This window comes from Mastigoproctus giganteus, chromosome 7, assembly GCF_048544385.1.
Source record: "Mastigoproctus giganteus isolate SK-2022 chromosome 7, ASM4854438v1, whole genome shotgun sequence".
Classification (NCBI taxonomy): domain Eukaryota; kingdom Metazoa; phylum Arthropoda; class Arachnida; order Uropygi; family Thelyphonidae; genus Mastigoproctus; species Mastigoproctus giganteus.
Genome location: NC_143581.1, coordinates 194,226,068 through 194,249,817, shown reverse-complemented (window position 1 = coordinate 194,249,817; position 23,750 = coordinate 194,226,068). Strand labels below are relative to the sequence as shown.

General features: G+C 37.7%; 1 protein-coding gene across 2 annotated transcripts in view; it reads right to left on the bottom strand.

Moving 5' to 3' along the window:
- Window positions 1-23,750, bottom strand: part of LOC150083512 (rap guanine nucleotide exchange factor 2-like) — a 471,197-nt gene that overhangs the window by 337,208 nt on the left and 110,239 nt on the right. For both annotated transcript variants that reach the window (XM_090378045.1, XM_090378046.1), the window contains exon 3: window positions 13,809-13,892. In XM_090378045.1, the coding sequence (XP_090234171.1) occupies window positions 13,809-13,892 (84 nt within the window). The remainder of the gene's footprint in view (window positions 1-13,808; window positions 13,893-23,750) is intronic.

Genomic DNA, 23,750 nt, shown 5'->3' with positions numbered 1-23,750 from the left:
ACTAGAAATAGGCATTTCGAATTCCTTTAAATCAGAGACACCAAATGTACCGCCTGCATGAATTTCCCAAAATTACCTTAATATATCTATGTTAAAGCATACTATAAATTTTTTACCGATGAATATTTTGTAAAATACTTTTTATTATTGTTATTTTTAGTATTAATAGTGACAGAGGATGCAAGAAAGCAAGCTTATGCAGCATCAACCAAAAAAAAAAAACAGCACTTTTTCTTTGAATTTATTCAAACTACCCACCTCCACAACACCAGATGGGATTTGGTTCCAACAATCACCCACCCTCTGGCTGAAGGAAAATTTCTGTTCATCCGACCTGCTACCATCCTTCCTCAATTTGAATTTATGCTTAGTCATGTATGTGGTCTGAGCAAGAAGAAGGATTCCACCAACATTGAGCTTACTCAACCATTCAAGGTCTTAAATATCTCAATTAGATTTAGACATCATCGGTGACTAGTCTCCAGACGCTGCAAAAATAAGCCCGCCGTAGCCGAGTGGTCAACTCAAGAATGCATTACTACTTGTAATTTTATTTCGTTAACCAGCAATTAGGTGAATGATAAAAGTTCATTATTATTATTATTTTGTATTCTATTTATAATCACTGCAAGTGATAACGTGTGTGTGTGTTTTCACCAGCATACTGGGAACGGGGAAAAAAAAAAAAAAAACCTACTCCATTCGCTTGATATCAGCTAACTACAGCCATATTGAAGAGGCTTTTAAGAATTATTAATTCAATAATGAGGGGAGAGGTGGAAATACTGAAGCATTCCTCCATTATGTTTAAACTTGGAATCATGGAATATTGTTCCCACATCTGGGGTGGTGGTGCCCCCAAAACTTCTCTCAGGCTTCTTGATTCCATTCAGAAGAGGGCAGTTAGGTTAATTAATGATTCATCTCTAACAGAGTCTCTCCACTCGCTTTCTCATAGACGTACTGTTTCTGCTGCATGCCTCTTCTACAGATACTTCCATGGGCATAATTCTTCTGAATTGTCTTCTATAATTCCTGCTCTCTCTTTCAAAATAGTCCGAACACGTGCCGCAACCAGCCAACATCCATTTACTGTCCAACTTCAAACCCACAGAACCAACTTTTCATCTTCTTCATTTATTCATTCAACTGCCGTTTTCTGGAACAACCTTCCTTCATACGTATTTCCTGAAAATTACAATCTACAGAAGTTCAAGTCCAGTGTCAACAAATATCTCCTTTCGTCTTCTCAACCTCCAACCCAAGCACAGTACTAAGTACTATAGGTTAAAATACCTCTCGTGTTTGGGGTTCACATAAAAAAAAAAAAAAAAACTTGGTTCTATGGCTTTTAAAAAAAACTTGGCGCCTATAGAGCTGCGATATATCGTTTCTGCTAATCAGCTTACCCATACTATCTATTTCATCGATAAACAGAGGTTTCGTATCGAAAATCCGAAGTCAAAACACATACTGATATTTTTTAATATGAAAAGTTTTTATAACAATATTTGTGGTTCGAATCAGCAACAGGCAGCTATTAAAATGTTCTGTGAGGATTTTCCCCCCCTTAAATTCGAATATTGACAATTTTCGTTTTTCAGATTTACATGGCACGTTGTTCACGTGTTTGGAAAACGTCTAAACTATGATTGAGAGGGTTTAATATATTGGCTGAAAGCTAGACATCTCGATTTTAAAGAAAGTTTCAAAAATGGAAAGTACATGTACCGTACTTTAATAAAAAGGTGCAATTGTTACGCAGCGCCGTGAAATTTTTTTCTTTTTCTGTTTTGCTTATAGGGCTATCTGGAATATGCTCCATATTTAAGTGCCTAGCGGTACAGGAAAGTTATATTTAAATTCCGAGGACAAATAATACTTGAACCTTCTTGCTGCCAATTTCTCGCAAAGTAAATTTCAGGAATAACTTGCAAAGGCATGATATTGATAAATTTAGTGCTAAAACTCAACTTTCCATGCATATCGAATCTGAATCCATTTATGTTTTGTACTATGCAATATGACTTCTTTTTTTTTTCTTCAAAAGCGACAGAAAGAATCATCTTGTTGTAAATCGCAGTATAACATCAAAAGCTACTTACGTACAGTATTTCAAAAATCAAGCTAAACTAAATGGATGACTTCACTAGTTTTGGTCAGATATTAAGGTGAAAATCCTCTCTGGATTTCTACCTTCATTTATATACAAAAAACACAACACTGAATATTAAAAAAAACGAGTTCCGTCATCAAAATTCTGACAGAGCTAAAATTGAGCAAAGAAGGTGTTACTTATGAAGTCAGCAACTTTCCACTTCCAATAAGACAATAAGCACGAACGTCCCTGGTTCGTTCCCCTCTGTCCTTCCACTTAATTGTAAGTATTAATTCCACCAACGATCCACAGTATATTAAGTATGCCGAAAAGCCTTCTAAAATATAACTTTCATTCTGCTTCATCCAGCACTGATCTTCCTTCCCACCTCTTTCTTTATGTATTCGCTAAGACAAGAAAATTAGTGACTGGACGTTGCCCACCACAGGCTGGTACAAAGTAGACAAGGAGAAAGAATGTTAATACAATTCCCTACATACATACACGTTCGCCACTGAAATTAAAACCCTAGGCGCTAGCTGTTTCGATGTGATCTTGAACTCCAGCAGTGGATGCATTCGAACAACTCATTAAAATATTTATGTAGATTGTTTCCACAGCTGACTCATCGTATTGCATATTGGATGTGAGAAGAGCCGCATCGGTATTGGTAAACTGCCTACAGTTGTCCTATTAGGCGTCAAGCAAGCGAATATGCTAATGAGATAAAAGAATTCTTCACCGGAAAAAGTCTTACTCGAGTCAAGAACCCTAAAGAGCGATATGTATCTAGAAGAGAAGAGCGAGAAAAATGTTTCATTTCATGTTTTTTAGTGCTATTCTATAAAACATTACGTTTGGGGGGGGGGACCTTAACAATGACATCTCTTTACTTTTACACTCATTATTAAGTTCAAACTGGCAGCATAATTATAAAATTATTCATCGTATAGATCTGTTTGTTGCCTGTGTCACTCTGTCAGAATTTCTTCAAATGCCCGTGGCGAAACTCATTCAGCCAAAGATGTATTCCAGGGTGGCGTTTATGTGAAGAAAGAAAGAGATACACGTGCATCATTAACTGCTGTGCTATTGCACAACTGAAGCTCCGACTATGTTGCTATTTTTTTTATTTACTTTTATCTTTATCTGTTCTAAGTACACTGGTATGCAAAACTTAAGGACCAACACTATTTCTAAAGGTTACAACCACAAAATCTTTACTTAAAGTACTCTTTAAATAGCAACATAGTCGGTACATAGTCTTAAAATAGCAACATTATTGTTATTTGGTTTTTTTTAGGAGCATTAGCAACTAAGGCCATATTGCTCCGTGAATATGCGGTGGTCATTTCTGACCTTTCCGCATCCTCCGTATTTGGTGGTGACGGGCTCGAACCCCGGTCTAATCAAGAAGCGTGTGCTACGCACTGCTGCTCCTTCCCACCTGGCTACGGAGGCGCCTAAAATAGCAACATAGTCGGTACCTTAAGGTACCGACTATGTTGCTATTTTTTTTATTTGCTTTTATCTTTATCTGTTCACTGGTGTGCAAATCTTAAGGGCCAACACTATTTCTAAAGGTTACAACCACAAAATCTTTACTTAAGGTACTCTTTACTGATGAGAGTAGATTCATCAAAGGAGGGTATAGCAAAGGAGGGAAAAGAAAGGAGGGTATAGCTAGAAATATGGAGGATGTAGGCGAAGGCATCCTCCACGTTATCAATGGAGCAATAAGCGCCATCAGCTGAAAGGGGAACCCGGAGAGGAGGATAAATAAGACACAGCAAGAGAGCTGCATGTAAGTTGGCACTGACGAATCAGGTGGCCCATAGGCCAGTTGATCCTATCCAGGTTAAGATCGGTGGGCCAGTTAGGTAAGGATCAGATGTCTGGGGTGTTCCTATTTTGCGTTGGCAATAGAGTGCTCCGTCTTGTGAAGAGGGCTTGTGCAAACTTGGTAAATTCATAGTAGTAGTTTTCTTCTGTGATGAATAAGTGTTCATTTCCTTGAGGGTTATCTTGTATACGAGTAAACAGGATGCTGCGGAGGTCCTCATAGTGTTGACAGGTATATACTAGATGGTTCCAGTCTTCTATTTCACAACATGCACAGTAGGGGATGACAGTGATTTTCATAAATGGTTAGTGCTGGAAATTCTCCATGAAGAAGTCAAAATAGAAATACTGGAGATACTCGTAGCGTTCAAAAGCCAATGCATGGAAATTCAAATAATGGATATATATAGTGAAATATAATATCGGTGATGTAATCCAGCTGTATTTTGTAAGAAACATCTGAAGACAGAATCTGGCTTCTGCAATTTATTTTGTCTTCGATTAATTTGTGGAGATCAGCGTCAATGTTTTGCATTTCTGGTAACTTCTGAGTGTAAAGAAAACGATCGGCGATTCGGAGTCGATGACAGTTAATATGTGGTGATGAACTATCCTGATTCTCCAAATGATGGTATTCACCCCCAGGCGTTTGGGAACTTTAATATCCGGTGATCATTTTGATGGTTGCGAGAAACCTCCTTGAATCCATCTTTGTTTAAATTTTGGTATTTTAAAACTGCAGTCATATCAGAGATATGTATTCATGCATTGTTTTTGGTGTTTGAATGACAGTCACCTGAGTATCAAAATTCGTCAATGCTAATGATAAGGAGAGTAGACTGATGAATCGCAGACTTCTGCTCCATAGATTAGAGTCAGATGTATAACAAAAAACACACACCGAATGAAAGTGCACAGATCTCGAATATGAAATAAGTGTTGTTTGACTGTCATTTCTGTTTGCAAAATTTTACATACAGCGCATGTAGTTGATCATGGTAGAGCAGCTTTGGCTCAAGTCCAATTCTGTGTGTCGGCAAACTGTTGGAATCTGGAAGCCATGAAGACTTATATTCGACTGAGATTTTAACAAGTACAGTATATCAATAATACTGACTTTGTGGGCCTGATTGACAACGAAAAGTGTGATAAATATGTCACTAGTCCTTTTTACTCACTTGCAATTTCCTATTGATTGTGACGCCTTCGTAGCCAAGTGGGCAGGAGAAGCAGTGCGTAGCACACGCTTCTTGATTAGATCGGGGTTCGAGGCCGTGACCACCAAATACGGAGGATGCGGAAAGGTCACGGAATAACCACCACATATACTCGGAGCAATATGGCTTTAGTTGCTAATGTGTGTAGTAAAATTTCGTTTTCCAAGTGTGAGACATAACATTTATTAGAGAGACGAGATGTTAAGAAAGCAATAATAGAAAAGCAAGAAAACCTTTAATTTGATAGGATTCTCGAGGCTAAGAAGTACTGGGATGTTCACTGCATCAAAAGCTGAATAGATCTCAACTGCGATCTCTGCCTTAGCTTCAAAACGTTTAGGATTTAGCTGGTGGCTGCAAGTCTGAAGACCTAAATGACAAAACTCGTCACCTGCAGGAGCGGAACCAGACTGTTTTACTGTGGAAAGAGGGGAGATATCACGATGATGACGTGTGTGATTGACAATATTGAAAATTAAGCTAATTTTTTTTCTTGATTTTAATCAGCTTTTATATAATGTGCATATTATGCGAATACAGCGTTACCACATTAAACTTAATATAAGAAACACATAGGATTTGCTTTAATTTACTCTGGCTCGGTTGAGGGGGGGGGGCGAATGTCCTCTCCTAGATCCATCACTTGTCACCGTAGACACTTGAAGTTTACATGCTCGCGATAAATTATCGGGAGCATGTAAATCCAAGTGCCACGTCACACATGTCCGTCATCTCCAATTATCGAGAATGACAATTCAAATAGCCGTTAGCCGAATACAGAACGTAGTCATTCAATATTTGTATACAAATAATCATTTAGCTCTTTTTTTTTTTTTTTTTCTTCTTTTTGGCTGTTTGATTTTGATTTTACGCTGAGGAAAACAAAACAACGACACGTCAGGATATTGTGTCTATAAATTGTGTGTATTCGACAGTTGGCCTGCCTTTTTAGTATGCAGAACAGTTCAAATCGACTAATTCCGCTGCGGTGTGAGGAAAAAATTATAATAATAATACAAAAATAAAATGGATTTGAGCTCAGTCTTTTTTTCCACATGATATAGATGTGCAGCGATCCGCTATTTAATATAAAGATACACACAACATATATAAAACGTAAAGACTGTCTAAAAACCCTATGTTACTACTACTCAATGTTGGTAAACAGGCATTTTATAATGAATCTAACTGAGGGATCAATAAAGGAGAGATATATCTCATTGGTAGGAGAGACAAAAAGGAGAAGGCAAAAATTTAAAATTTTAAAGAGTAACAAAAGGCAGAATCTATGAAGTCCTTCTTCGGAGACCGTGTTACAGATTACTGGAATAATTCATCTGTGAAGATGCAGAAAACTGCATTTCCTTGCATTATTTTGCCAATTTTAATACTAAACATAATTTAATTGATATTGATTCTTTTAGTAAATTTAATCTGAAAGCAAATCATCATAATTAGAGATTCTGTAGTTTCATATAATGACGTCCTATACTAAAATATCAAAACTGGTTTGACGCCAATCATGCTGCAGTGAAATCCAAAAGTCATTTTGTATGCACTGAAGAAAAGCAGAAGCGTTTTTTCCGCTATTATAACCCCACACATAGTTTTGAGATAAACTGTTTTAACTTAAAACTATGTGTAGAAAATAAGGCCAAATAAAAAATTTCTTACCGCCGCGTGGAAAACCTGCAAAATGCCTTGAACAGTAGTTAGCAATGACTAAAAATAGTTATACAGGTTCAACATTCCCTTACTAAGAAGAAAGACAAACTTCGCTTGGCAAATACAATAAATACCAAACACACTACGTAGAGTTAGAGTAAAGAGAAAAACAAGGTGGGAAGAGTATTCGGACAAGACACGAGTAAATGCCTCAAGAAACATTCCTAAACAAATACTTATTGTCCAAAACAGAGTGCATAATATAGAGAGGATCAATACTATACATAAAATGCATCTTCTCCCCGTCGTAACATTCTTAAATTTAATAACAATTTATCATAATCATCGATTCTAAATAACATATTTGTGGAATATAATTTATTTTAGTAAGCTTCCACAAATTATTATTATAAATTACATTTTACAGATTGGGTTATCCATACAATTCAAAGACTTGTATGACTCGAATACTGCTGGAGAAGCAAAAAAAAAAAAAAAAAAAAAATTGCGAATAGATGCGGAATTTCCGTGGTATAGTGAAGGTATGGTAATAGTTTGAAACATAATTGAACCTAAGTGAACTTATGGGTAAGATACTTTGAAGAAAGTCCTGCACCAGCGTTGCATTCAGTGTGTGTGTGTGTGTGTGTGTGTGTGTGTGTGTGTGTGTGTGTGTGCGCGCGTGTGCGTGTTCTTGTATCGGGGTGGCGCCTAAGCATTAGTCGATCTCCACCTTTGTTCTCTGTGATGGTGCAGAAACTGCATAACGGGCCTGAAAAAGTGTAGTGTATGTGTGTAAATATTAATGTATGTTGTATTTCTGTTGTTTGTGTCAGGCCACTTAGCTACCAGGAAGCAGCCAACACCTAGGCAGCTGCTGCCTGATGCCCATCCCTGGCACGAGGAGCCGGGCCCGGGTCTGCTGTCATCCTATACTGGTGTAATTAACACCGAAGATCCTGCACTCGCCGCAGGCAGTGGCGGGGGGAGGGGGAAGAATAGTCATTACCATCCGTTAGAAGGAACTAGGGGTTTGCCGAACTTCTAAAAGACTTCCATAACAGTATAGTGGCTTCGCCACTAGGTAGTCGTTTGATGCGGACTAGGCTCGAGTACTTGATACTTGTAGGTCCTGATAGATTGGAGGAAGTCCTCTTCGATCGAGGTTGTAGTTAGCAATCTCAAGTGGAGAGGGTAAGATTTTCCTTCGTGCGTTACTCCGGGTTTTTTGGCCAGCGCAACATTCAAATAGGCTCGTGACCACACACTTGGACGTATATAATATAGTGTCGCAATATGATCTGAATTACTGATGCGCCTAAAACCCGACAACAACCTTAAAATTTGGAGAGGGAGCTCAAGGAGTGGGTCCCTATACATTCAGTAGTTAAAGCTCCTCTCTTGAAGATGACGAGTCCATAAATGTATTGGATCTACTTCTTGCATAGACATTACCTATTCTTACCTCTTCTGTAGCGATCCCTATCTTTAGTGTTTATATATTGATTGTAGATTTCTCCTTCTCTTTAGAGCAAGGTGTGCAACCTAAGCCACGTGCAGCTCATTCCTCCATTCTGTGTGCCCCGTGTGCATGGAAGCTCCGGAATGTTTACATCCCCGTTCGATACGATATAAAAATAGGGCTTAAAAAATATCCGTTTTTTAGTAATAATCGATTTTTCTGTATTGCTTTCTAACGATATTTTATATACCTTCCTCAATATTTAAAACGTTATTATAACCATGTGATAAGAATGTTACGTGTGAGGAAAAAAAGAAAAGAATGTTACTATTAGTGTCATGCAATATTACCGTTGGATTTTTCGCATTTAATTATGAAATAAAAAAATAAAATAAAATAATTATAAACATTAATCAATAGAAATAAAATGCTATTTCGAAAAATACATAAAAATATCGATTTTATATACCTTCCTCAATATTTAAAACGTTATTATAACCATGTGATAAGAATGTTACGTGTGAGGAAAAAAAGAAAAGAATGTTACTATTAGTGTCATGCAATATTACCGTTGGATTTTTCGCATTTAATTATGAAATAAAAAAATAAAATAAAATAATTATAAACATTAATCAATAGAAATAAAATGCTATTTCGAAAAATACATAAATTTGTAGTAAGGAACTGTTTTTTTTCGGCCCGTAACTTTCAGAATTTTATCTATTTTAGCTCTCTAAGAAAAATAAATCACATGAGAAAACTGTGTTCTAATTCTTTTTCAAACGGCAAAATAGAGTGAATAGATGAGGAGTGACTCTACACCGACCCATAAACAACAGGCAAAGGGACCTCTAAAGAAGTAGTACTGTGAACAAATATATTGTCATACACGAAGTTCCACATCTTGTAAGAGGAACTATCCCAAAAAGACTTAAATCTGAGAGCATCCCTCACCTCCATCGGTGGGTGTCTTATGCGCAATATGCCGTTAGAATGTTCACATTGTGTTTAAAAAGAATGAACTTACTACAGTGCGTAAGTGAAGAACCGACAGTAGAAAGGCACAGAAATTATACAAGTGAGTTTGGCATTTGCTGAGGTGGATGGCTGGTTGGTTGGCTTTTATTGGCGCATTAGCAACTAAGGCTATAATGCGCCAAAACCTGGTGATAAAAAAGTAAAACTTTCAGTGGCCTAATGAATTAGGTCACTAAGTCAAGGTATAAAAACAAGTAGGTGGATGGCAGATGGTCAGCTAATTAATACGTAAATCACAAAATCATCATATAGCGACATTCGTATACTTCACACTCAGTGCCATTAGGAATAGGAATATGGTGGAGAGGTGGCTCTCAACGTGTTTGTCTCACAAATAGCAATTTTGTCTGAAAACTTCGCGACTCAACAAACAAAAAGGCTGCCACTTTGTGGTTAGCAAGCATGCATTGGGTTAGCCCAGTCACTGAAAATGACAGAAACAGAACTCCAATCATGGTTTGCCGTTTGAAAAAGAATTAGAACACAGTTTTCTCATGTGATTTATTAGCTGTAGCTCGCAAAAATTAACAGGAAAAAAAAAATATATATATATGTAGAATATTTAGAACAATTCGGTCCCTCTTGTTCTATCAATTCTATTCTACCTTAAAAAAAAAAAAGTAGATGGTCGCCACTTTATTGTACTAATCTCAAATAAGTAGTATTTCCCAAAATCCCAGGAATATTTTGCTATTTATTTAAAAGAGGGTATTTTTAAGAAAGTAAATTCTTTGGACATAATAGCAATACACAAAATTAGATTCGAAGCAAGAACTACGCGTTAGTTGTAGACTGTTTTCGTAACGATTCCAGTTATCACTTTTTGACAGATAAGAAAAGAGTTTCACCAATAATTATTCTAATCTGAATCATACCGAAATTGAAGATGAGGTGGAGACATCATATATTTTCCATGTATATATATATACATATATAGTTTCCATGTATATATATATATATATATATATATATATATGGAAACTAACAGCGTATCCAGTAGAGATGTGAAGGATATTAAATCCTTCACATCTCTACTGGATACGCTGATTCGACGATACATCTCTACTGGATTCGCTGATACTTCACATCTACTGGATACATCGAATCACAGATTCAATTGAATCTTTGATTCGACTTGAACCGAATGCGTACCGATGTGTTTGGGAGGGAAAACAGCATATTACAACAAGGGCTCGGAATGGATTTTATTTATTTATTGTACTAAGCGATCCCAGCCAGCTTTCCTGGCAACTCTGCAATCTTTCTGTATTTACAATGCTGTATAACTAACAGTGTTGATGTACAATTATCTCAGATTCAATTCGTTCTCAATGTAGTGTCCATATCACAATGCAATACCATGAAGGTATCTGACACTATAAAGTCCAAACATAAAGCTGTGATTATCTCTGAGGATCCAATTGACACTTTTAGGTCCATTATGAAGATTCAAAATAAGGAGAAATCAAATCTAGGAAGTAGATGTCTAAACTAGGAATTATGGTCACAATGAAGAAGTCAACTTTTCCTCAAACCTGAACAGTCCGAACAGCACAACAGATAACAGTAAAGGAGGATACTTCAACCAGTCTCCACATACAGTCCCTGGAACCACAATAACACCACAACATCACAGGTAATCCATCGAGGAAGTAACCACAATGCCATCCAACAGGCTCATTCTGGTGGTCTAACCCTCCACTGGAGCCCCAATTTCTCCGATACACGCCTGCTCGAAAAGCGTCAGCGGACTCCTGACAACTGCTCTGAATCACCTGTTAGTGGAAAAGGCATCTGTAGGATGTATCGTGAGGTTCCTTAGAAGCCATAGTGTTCACAACGTAGACTCCCATTTATAATCAGAACGACGGTACCACTCATTCTGTATCTATCCTACCTATCATAATAATATTCCGTTCTAATGTAGCACGCCATGACCTTTTCAAGCCCTTTTTAACTGTCATTCAGTGTCTGGCTCATGTTCCTCCAACTACAAGATCCTCCTTCTTCTGAATAGTTGGATTGCAAAAACTTTGAAGTGTGTAAAAATCTTCTTTTGTACTAACAATTGTTCACATCCAGAAGGAAGGGAGTGGAGATTAAGAGCGTCTTTAATTAATTGTCCTCGCAAGTCAAAATACTCAACACAATAATGGAAAAGATGGTTCCCATCCTCGGGGAATCCGCAAATACACGAGTATGTTCAGTCATTCCAAATTCCTTTAACTTTGCAAAAAAAGGACAGATGTCCAGTCAAAAGATAAGTTGTATGGAGATTGGAATTAAACCAAGTTGCCCACTGTTTACTATTATCATTTACTATAAGAAAAAAAAATTTCGTTACCGCTCCTTTCCCACAATTGCTCCAACGTTCTTGCCACTGTTTTACTAATTCTGTCCACAGACGCTTCCTTTCCTCTTTGTAACTCGCATCACAATCTATTTCAAGTGACAAACAGTTATATAGCAGCCACTTTCTTAGATTATAACTTATTGATAGAAACTCCACATGTATATACAGTGGTAGGCGACCTGTCAAAACTTGTAGTGCATTAATACACAGTTCGACAAGCAATATACATATTCAATAGAAAAGATCTTTCACACATTGATTGGCAGGAAAATGTAATCATAAAATAAGGCGAATGCTTTACCCTGATTGTCTATCCTTTCCATGTAATTCGAGCAATCATGCCCACAAACTTTTGAATTTTGCCTGCTTCCAAAAGTTTCCATTTTGAGCCCTGCTTGCAGCAAGTCTCAAAATGGAAACTTTTTCTCAAAATGATAACACTATGCATCTGCAAACATTGGAAATTATTTAAAGCTGTATAAGCAATGTACAGTGCATAATGTGTAAATGATAAATGCAAATTACTGTAATTTTCTCTCAATATTTTTTTCTGATTCCTTTTTATATTGTAGACAGCGCAGAAAATCGATTATCGACTGCCCAAAATACTCTTGGTCCTAATTGTTCTGGATACGATAACTAGAATTCTGCTGTATCTTTTTTTGTTTTCATTTATCACTTATCACAATCCTCATAATCTCGGATGTACGTAATTACTAATTTTTCAATTTTTTCCATTTTAAGACTTTGCATTAACAATGGCGACTTGCTTGACCTCCAACGCTAAGTCTAAACTTAAACCAATATGTTTACATAAACCCCATAAATGGAATTACTTTAAGAATAGATTACTTTCTCTAGGCCCTGAGTAAAGTGCCATCAGCTCAGGAATGACCAGTCCATCCCAAAACTTTAACCAGCAGATTCCTAGTTGGGATAACACCTGAAATGAACACCTGCCAAACCACTTTGCGCAGCGTGAAGTAGGTGAACCAGGCAGTCCTAGATAACTTCCAGGCTAAAGAATGCACTGTTCTGCCCTCAGTACCGTTGCTGGAACACTGTTGAATACAGTAAATGTACTATGACCAAATATATATTTATTTTTCTCTAAAACGGCTAAACACATCGAAACTTAATCACATAATTCTATATTCGCAATCCTATGTTTATGATCGAAACTTAATCAAATAATTCTATATTCGCAATCCTATGTTTATGATCGAAACTTAATCACGTAATTCTATATTCGCAATCCTGTGTTTATGAATTTCTATAAATCAGATATTCTTGCAAAGAAACAGCCCACAACATACAAAGAACTACAATACTTTCAAGTTAAACGACAACGACAAAAACAAAACCTTCCTGGCAGTAATACTAGAGGAAAAAGTAGAAAGCCTATGCTAAACTAAATTTGAGTTTAGAAAGAAACACTATGCTAAACTAAATTTGAGTTTAGAAAGAAACACTATAGTAAAATAAATTTGCAAAAACAGAAATTTGTGGATGGGGATAATTAAGAAGGCAGTATCCACGCTCCATCATTATCACGTTAGAAAGGTATGCTGAGGGTAGTGATCGTGATCGGTGAGAATACCGATTTTGCCCAGTCGTCACGATCTGGGAAAATTGCCATATTTCAAACACCTGTTCACCTTGGTATGCAAATTATTAATAATGCAAACCTGTAGGGTTTGTCAAGGTCTCGTCTTCTCATTCTGGGAAGTACATTATATGGCTATCAACGTAAAATGAAAAACATATTGCAAGAGTGTACAACGAGGAAAACGTTCTTGGTTACAAATGAATTTTAAAAAATTTAAAAATCACCCATAAATGTGCGTTAATAATTTAGAAATTCCTTCTGTAAAGCCGATTAGTAATCAAGTTTAATAACTAGCAATCGAATTCATTTTTTTAATAAATTAATTCGATTGCTAGTTATTAAACTTGATTACTAATCGGTTTTAAAGAAGGAATTTATTAAAAAAAATGAATTAAACTTACTGAGTTCTACTAGCGAACGTACAGCTTCGTTTTCACTTGGTAAAAAAAAAAAAAAAGTAAATTAATCCACAGGTCAGACAATATATTTTACAACCGCATAATTATTATCAGTAAATGACTCACCTACTACGAGGAAGATACATGGAGCCATCAATGAACACAGACCCTGAGAGAAGGATGTACCAACAGGTGCTAAGCTCTCCACGACTATAAAAAGAGAAATGTCTGTTTGTATTATATGCACTTATATCAACTCAACTCAACAATAAGAGTGTACTCTATACTTTCAAAAGAAACCTATAGTTTAAAAAACAAAGCCGTCTCGTTTCACTGCATAGTTTCCACAATTAAAACTCGGTGACAGCGGTATTTTCAGATTCCAGTTTTATCCTGTTTCATTTCACAACCCCCAAACAAAATCAGATCCGCTAGTAAATAGATATATCTAGTGCTACTGTGTTTTTAATATAAACTGAATTATCATTTTCTCGTATTTTTCTTATGCGAAAATGGCCAATACTTACCTCTCTTCCGTTACTAAAAGAGTAAGACATTGGCCGTTTTAGCATAAGTAAAAATACAACAAAATAACAGTTCAACTGTACTATAAATATGGTCAGTGCCGGATAAAGGCACGGGTAACAGGGCACCTGCCTGGAGTGCCATTCTTACAGGGAGCCAGAAGCAGAACAGCAAGGGAATGATTTATTTACAAAACCTCACGCAGATTTCTAAGATATTAGCATTAATAGAGGTATATGATGAAAAAAAGCAAGCTTATACAGTATCAGCCCCCCCCCCCCCAAAAAAAACCCCTTCCCATTTCACCCATCCATTCCCTCTAAAATTTGTCCTGTCCCTCCTTGAATTTATTTATGGTGTCAACTTCTAAAACAACAGATGGAAGTTTGTTCCAGCAAACAACCATCCGCTGGTTAAAGGCAAATTTCCGCACATCTATTATACAACTGTCTTTCCTCAATTTGAATTATGTCCCCTCAGGCGACTAATCTGGGCAAGAGGAAGAATCCCATCAGCATTGAGCTTGATCAAACCATTCAAGGCCTTATGCACCTCAATCAGATCACCTCGCAGGTGCCTAGTCTCGAGATGCTGCAACTTGCAGAACTCAAGCCATTCTTCATAAGCGCACCTCTTTGTTCCTCTCACCAATCTTGTTGCCCTTCTCTGTACTCATTCTAGCAACTCTACATCCTTCCTAAAATGAGGCCTCCAGATCTGTACGCATTACTGAAGGTGTAGCCTAACTATTGACTTATACAAAGGGATAATTGCCTCCTTGTCTCTGCTAATAAAAATTTTTTCTTTTTCATTCTCCACCTCCCTGAGTGTAGTACCACACGGTTGGTACGTTTCTCTTAGGTTACTGCTACCCAAATGCAGTATTTTGCATTTGTCAATGTTAAACTTCAGTTGCCACTTCTCAGCCCATCTGCCTAACTTTTCTAGATCCTGTTGCAGTAGCATACTAGCTTTAGTGTCATTAACAACTCTGCCAACCTTTGTATCATCTGCAAACTTTAAGCCTGATATACCTTCATCGCTATCATTGATAAATACACAAAACAACAATGGGCGCAGCACCGAACCCTGGGGGACTCCACTAATAACATTAGTCCACGTAGAGCAGTGTCCATTTATTAGCACTCTCTGCCGTCTCCCACTCAACCATCCCTTTATCCATTGCAGCAACTTGCCCTTAATGCCATACTTCTCCGATTCGTACAGCAGCCTTCCATGCGCAACAGTATCAAAAGCTTTCCTGAAATCCAAGCATATAATATCAAAATTATTTTTTTCATCCAGTTTCTTTGCGACCTCATAGTAGTATCCAATCAAAGTGGTCAGATATGGCTTCCCGTTAACAAACCCATGCTTTTTCTGAACTATACTGGTGTGAAAAACGTAAGGACCAGTCCGGTTTTTACATGTTGCTTCTCATAGGAGTGGCCTGGATAGGGGATGTTTGTTTGTTATGTGGTTTTTAGGAGCATTAGCAACTAAGGCCATATTGCTCCGAGATATGCGGTGGTCATTCCCTGACCTTTCCGCATCCTCCGTATTTGGTGGTGACGGGCTCGAACCCCGGTCTAATCAAGAAGAGTGTGCTACGCACTGCTGCTCCTTCCCACCTGGCTACGGAGGCGCCTGGATAGGGGAAAAGCATACCAAAGGAACCTCGCGAGGTACAGAAATTATGAAGGAAACAACACCCACACAACAACGGAAACAAAATGGTACAGATGGACTTTATTCAAAAATGGGAATATAGCACTAGCTTCCATGATACAGATGCATCACTGCCAAAGATGGAACAAAGGGAAGAGGTGGTCCTCAGTAGGAGATATGGCCACCCATAATGTCGATGCATGCTTTGTACCACCTGTCCATACTTAGAACAATGTGTGCTACGCACTGCTGCTCCTTCCCACCTGGCTACGGAGGCGCCTGGATAGGGGAAAAGCATACCAAAGGAACCTCGCGAGGTACAGAAATTATGAAGGAAACAACACCCACACAACAACGGAAACAAAATGGTACAGTTGGACTTTATTCAAAAATGGGAATATAGCACTAGCTTCCATGATACAGATGCATCACTGCCAAAGATGGAACAAAGGGAAGAGGTGGTCCTCAGTAGGAGATATGGCCACCCATAATGTCGATGCATGCTTTGTACCACCTGTCCATACTTAGAACAATGTCCATTTCTCTGTCAGCGCCATCTTCAGCTGGTGAACATTTTATGGTGAGTGTGAACGTGCCGCTAGGCGTCTCCCCAGAGCGTCCCATATGTGTTCGATGTGATTTAGATCGATAGAAACGGGCAGGCCAATCCATACGAACCATGTCCTCACCTTCCAAAAGCATATCAACAGCTGCAGTGCGATAGGGTGTGGGGCTATCATCCATAAACACGAACTCGGGGCCAATGGCACCTCGGAACAGACGCACATGGGAAAGAATTACATTAGTACAGTAGCGTGCACCGGCTACAGTACCGCCTTCCAGTATCTCGAGTTGTTTACGTCCATCCAAGATAACGCCTCCCCATACAAGAACACCTCGACCGCCATATCTATTCCGTTCAGTGATGTTTGCGGGGTGATACCGTGTGCCAACTTCTCACCAGATTAGCTTACGTCCAGAATCGCTGCAGAGACTCAATCTACTCTCATCAGTAAAGAGTACCTTAAGTAAAGATTTTGTGGTTGTAACCTTTAGAAATAGTGTTGGTCCTTAAGTTCTGCACACCAATGTATAACTGCAGTCATGTCTAGATGATCTTGTAGTGCTTCTTTAACCAGGGCTTCCATTAATTTCCCCGGAACAGAAGTTAAACCAAAAGGTCTGTAGTTACTTGTGTCACTCTTTGATTTCCCCGTTGCGAATCGGGGTCACATTTGCACATCTCCAGTCCATGGGGACCTCTCCTGAGTCCAAGGAAGCTCTCATAATTATGGCTAAGGGTTTGCTTACTTCCTTTGCTGCCGCCTTTACTATAACTGGATAGATTCCATCCATCCCAGGTGCTTTTCTTATCTTTAACTTCAACAAGTTCTCTTCCACTTTGCTCTAAGTTATTACAAAATCATTTAGCTCCCTGCCAGAGTTCGATAAACGTCTGGAATTCCCCTTCCTGAATAATTCCTCACGTGTGAATGTGGATGCAAAATACTCATTCAGTTTGTCAGCTACCTGAGCAGGGTCCTCAACAGTCTAACCATCGATATTAAGTGGACCAATCTGATTGTTCCCCTTCCTTCTAGAGTTTGCACTTTGCTGTTTTTCTTTGCATCCTTTGCCAAAGATTTCTCGTAAACTGCCTTCGCCTGCCTAACCTCGTTTGTGGCTTGATTACACACCAGCTTATATCTACCATAATAGGCTTCTGTGTCATCTGATGATTTATGTGCATCCCATGCATTTTTCTTCTCTGCCACGAGTCTCATTAGTTCATCTGACATCCATTTAGGCCTAAAACCTTGAACAGCATTTCTTAGTTTGGACAAAAAGCCTAGTAGCTTCCAAGGTTACTTCCTTGAATGCTTTCTATTTAAAATTTGCTGTTGGTAACAATACCAGTTGGTCCTACTTTATAGAATTTAAAAACTGTCTCAAAACATCCTGGTCACCTTTCCGAAAGCAAAAACCCTTCGCTTCACCCCTGATGGTAATTACATCTTGGAGTAAATCTCTCATCAGCACACTGTGATCACTGCCACCTAGTGGTTTCTTTATCTGCAGATTTTTAATGTATGAAGAATCATTACTGATAATCAGATCAAGAGTGTTACTCCCTCGAGTTGCCTCTCGAACGTGCTGCTGTAGAAAACAATCATCCAATAGATTCAAAAAAGCCTTGCTAGTGAGCGAGTGACCAACCCAGAAATCCCAGTCAATATCTGGGAAGTTAAAATCCCCCATTATTAGATAATATGATTTACTGGCCCACTCTATTTCCATATACAATCATTCATTATACTCATCAGAGTCATTCGGCATATAACACACTCCTACTCTCAATTTCTCTTTCCTAGTGCTTATGCCACATGAAACTGACTCAAATTGCACTGTCCACACATGTCAACTGGATGCAGTTCCCAAGGTTTCGTTTCTGAACAGCATAACCCCACCCCCGATCCTGTCTCTCCGTCCTGTACACAATGTACTCCCAAAATTCCAATTTTGCATTCCTTATATCTGTGTGACACCACGTCTCTGATATCCCAATGATTTCATATTTTGACCAGCACCTCAAATTCATCAAATTTATTTACTAAACTCCTAGCATTGGTGACACCTGTTCCTTTTCCTAGCTACCCTAACACAGCCCATGTATTTACTTGTTCTGTGATGACTCCCAGCAGTCTCTAAAATCCCCAGCAACTTGTTTTCTTGGCTGCTTCTCATTCCAATAGAAGCAGAGCAAGAATCACTTTCACCTCTGCCAGCGGCTACCGTTAACCCATCACTCCGTGTACCCCCGCAAGCTAGTAGTTTTCCGACCCATCTAATACTGCCTCGATAGCATCAGCAAATAGCAAAGGCACGCCGAAATAATCTTTCTGCTCGGGACACTGGAATACCTTAGTCTAGCCCTAAATACCGTATGCACAAAAACTGACAATGGTCTTTTTAGAACCAAACCACAGATATATCTACAGTATTTGCTAGCTATAGAAAGTCTTGTATAAGAAAAGTTCCGCTGTAGGTTCAGTGACTCCCTACTTATGTTGGACACACTCGGCACGTTGATGGCAGGTGATGGTAAGGAAACTCTTGGCTCCAAGCATTCCGCTTTATTGTGAAAATATTTTAACTAATGGTAAATACCATCACACTGTGTCAACTCACGTAGTCCATAGGGGGGGAAAACACTGGTTTAGTGGACGCTGCCTGTTATTTCCGTTGAAGAGAGCGTGTACTATTGAAAAGGGGAACAATCATAAACTACAGAAATATGCTGAAGAATCAAAGGATAATATACTTGTATATAGTGGCTAATCCATTAAAATAATTATAAAAAATGTCATTATAAAAAAGGACAGCAAAGAGGTTTTTTCCTTGCCTCTATTGAGCCCCCTTGAAATTTGGGGTATAGGTGCATTACAACTCCTTCCCCCAAGGACTCTGACACCATTTTTATTACATACCATGTAATTGGTAATATTAACTGCAGGACAAATTATACAGTATATGAGCCAAACTTCGAGACAGAAGAGATTAGAAATGGCTGAAAACCTCTATTCTACAGGGTAAACAGGCTCTTCGTCTGCATCAAAATGAAACTATCCAACCTCTGGAAAATTAGAGTCTAATACAGATTCTGAGAGAAGTAGCATCCCAGAATACCAAAAACAGTAGCAAAAAACTGCATTTAGATAAACTAAGCGAATAACAACGATCATTCTTTGAGGTTTCCATTTCAAATTAGGGAAAAAAAATCGTCTGGGAATCTCTTGATCCAAGTAAGTTCTAATGACATTTTCTTCTCTAAAACAAGCCTGTTTTCTCATGGAGAGAGAGAGAGAGAGAGAGAGAGAGAGAGAGAGAGAGAGAGAGAGAGAGAGAGAGAGAGAGAGAGGGGAAACTTATCGACATCACAAGCATATCATAACTGTCTGGAGCTGCAGGAGTCACAGAAATTAAACAGAACGAGGAAATCGGTTTCAAAAGTAGCTGTCTGTTAATCTGCCACTTAGAATATACAGTATACGGGCTGATAAAGATGTGACCACGGCCCGTAAGTATTACTTTATCAGTGTCTTCTTAACCAATATAGCAAAGAGGCATCTCCTGATCTTTTGGAAGGAAGCTCCTACTGTGATTTTTTTATTTATTTGCTTATATCCTACATCCATTTTTCTTCAAGAAAAGGGGGCCCCAATCATTACCACAAGGGCACATAAACTCTTTAGATCTTTGTTATTTTTGCTTTGAAATAACAAAATTTCTGAATATGTTTACTATAAATTCACAAAAGCAGTCTGTAATCCAAAAAAAAAAAAAAAAAAAAACCGTAATCAGTTTAATCATAATCAAGTAGACTCTTAGTTTCAAAAGAAAGATCATATGGTTTGTGCTATTATAAAAATACATTTAATGCACAAATAAAAATTTTTCATTATCAGATATTTCTACGGATATTTAAAATTTTAAAATGCCAACATTGCTCATGACAGGTGATTCAGATCTCTATAAAAATGTAAACCACTGTTTATAAGTCTTCTTGAAATAAGTATCGACTCCATAAAGTTATTAGATGATTTAAACTACTTTCTGCATTTTTACATACTTTATTATAGGCATATATTAAACACATTGTACCATTTTTTTCACGTTATTTATCTATTTATTACTATTTTTTTTTTTTTTTTTACAATTTCTTAGATCTCAACGATGTCTAATAGTGCGTATATAACGCACTTGACTTGTGAATTAGACAGCTGCAGCATTAACAAAACTGGTTTTTCCAGTTATATCCACGTTCGTATATTAAGTGACAATCCTTCCTTGAAAGGAAAGATAAAAAATCACGATGCTTAATGATTAATGAAAACAATGAAAATTCCAAGTAAAATTTATCTACTAAACCCTCATAATACCTGATTGAGTACAGGATTATACATAGACAGCGTGTGTAACCATTCGGCAATTATACACTAACTTTGTTGAAATATATACGTATAATGAACTTATACGCTTACCTTTAATGTAGGGCAGTGGTTTTCAACCGGGGTGCCGCGGCACACTAGGATGCCACAACAACATTCTTAGGGTGCCGTGTAATTTGGGTTTAAGTTACTTAAAGTTATTATTATTATTATTATTTTGAAATTTATATATTTATTTTATTATAAAAAAGGTACAATATCCATCGTACCGTATCTTTTTAATTTTGTGGTGATCTATAACTGATCTTTATTTAGTACCTCTATATAAAGAATAAAATTATTATACATAGGTATATATTAAAAGGTCGAAAAACCACTGTGTTAGGTATTTCTTTTGGCCTAGGAGTGCCGTGAAAAAATTACTGGGACAGTAAGGGCGCCGTGAACCGAGAAAGGTTGGGAACCTCTGATGTACGGTTTAAGTACATCACCTTTCTGGGTAAACTGGAGGAAATATTACGATAATCCAGCGTTTTATATTAAATCCATTTTATTTTATATCCAGCGTTTGAATTATATTACGATAATCCAGCGTTGCCTAACCGTGTTTGCAAAAAAATTCTGAGGGTTTCACAAGAAAAGTTTGGTAATGGCATTTTTTTTTCACTTTCGTGGTTCTACAGTCCTTACCATTCTTTTAGTTCCCAATTTATTAATATATTTAAGAAAATAATCAATAACTGTCCCGTTTTATGATAAACTGTACACATCTTAAGCCCCACCCCACAGTTTTACTTGCAAGTGAAGTAAAAATAAACGGATACATTTTCCATTCCATAGAGTCATAGACTAAGCTCGTTATTAATATCACAGATATGCGAGACCACGTTACATCTTGCAGTTACATCCAGGACCCGTCGCCATGACAACTAGTGTTTTAAACGGTCAATCTAGCTGAGAGAGTTCCCAGTTCTTTGTTTTACGATGGCTGCGGTCTGTAACTTGCAATAAATTGCAAAACTTTGGGCAGTGACACAATACGATGAACTCTTAGTACGGACACTAAACTTTCAACAGTATTATGCCAATGGAACGAATCTTATTAGTTGAAGAAACGTCAACTTTCGTCAGGACAGCGAGAAAATTAAAGTTATCTGGAGTAGTTTCTTATTCAACATCGATAGAGCAAACTTTATTTTTTTAATTAATCAGAGGGAAAAAATTTGAAGGTTCGTAAAAACATTACGAAGTTGGGTGTTCGTAACTCGGTGAATAATCCGGTAATTTTCATCTTATCCATCCATGTGCTGACTGTGACACAGTAACTAGGTCGGGATGGGTACAATTTTTATAATAAATACAATCGCTAACCGCATAACAGTAGTCACACGAATTTGAACCAAGGTCCATCAGGACCGTCATTTCCATTAAGCACTTTACACACTATGCTTAGAAAAACGTCATCAAAGTTCGTATTGTGAGAAGTTGGTGCTGGAATATGCGTTGTGGAAATACTGTAACTACAAAACCAAATTTATACAAACGCTTTCGAATTTCTTTAAAAACAACAACAAAAAAATTAGATTTAACGCAAGAACTTTTAATATGTTTGGTAAAATGTATTCAGGCCTCGGAATGAAAAGTACGCAGGGTCTGAAAACACCGAAAGACGGCCGTGTAAAAACCAAATTATGATATTAGGGTCCCCTGAAAATGATTACATCTACCCATATTTATTTTGTCTGTAAATTGCGTGTGTTCTCTGGTCGATTTGCCTGTTTGCTGGACGAAAAAAAAACTTTGCTATTTACGCCTGAGACCGACTAACTCAGCCACGGGGTGAAAAAAGTCCACTAAAGTTCCTTGTGTCATCGATGGGATTCGAACCCGGAGCTATTTCCACCCGGTGTGGGGAGGGCGGTGACGATACCACTGTGCTACCGCGCAGACAGACGGCCGTGTAGTCCACTCAAACGCATGTGATTACTGCACTCTGACCTGACCACTTAGTTACGTCGCCTGTGTTTTTCTAATGTTGCTTTGGTACGCTGGTAATTAGTTAATATATCATTTATAATTAATTTAACATATAGATAAAAGTTAATCACGTAAAGAAATTTAAAATATTTTTATTTTCAGAATTTATATTATCAACAAGCCATCCAATATCAGCGTAACGTTGATAGATATCGGCTGTTTTGGGAAGTTGCATTATATGAATTAAAGCTAATAAGAAAAAAGTCAAGACCGGTATTTTTAACCTCAGCACGTAGCTCGAGTTTACTGCGTAATGGCTGTTCCAGAAAACTTTTTTTTTTTTGTGTTGATGCAATACAAAACATCCATAAATTTTTCTTTTGTTCCATTCTAAGGACAAGTATGCAGAAAGTTATTCGCGAATTTAAACAAAAGAAAAAACTATTACCGGGTACATAGCGTGTTTCCAGGCACAAGAAAAAATTGAATCAGTTAATGCGTACCACAAGAGGTTGTTGCAAACTTCTGCACTTCGAAATAAAATGTAACTTGCTAATAAACCTAGTGACTTTTGAAGTTGCACGCAGGTTTTTCGCTCATTAAGTATAAAGACAGTTGTGACTGTACGAAACAATGTTTTTTTTTTTTTTTTTTTTTTTCCCACGGTATAGGAGTAATGGTACTGGCAAGATTATTTTAAAATTGGGCGGGGTTTTTTGTAATTAGGTATCCAGTTTTCTCTCTGACTGCTCACTGTAGGTAATAGTAAGTGGTCTTCTAACTTCTCCACTAATGTTGGTGTTCCCCTAAGGTTCAGTTCTTTCTCTCACTCTTTTCCTTCTGTATATTATTGACCTTCTCCCATTGACCGGAAATCCTACCTATAGTTTTGCAGATGTTAGCAAATGGCATTCCACTTTCCAGTTTGATAATCCTTGCCCTGCTCAAA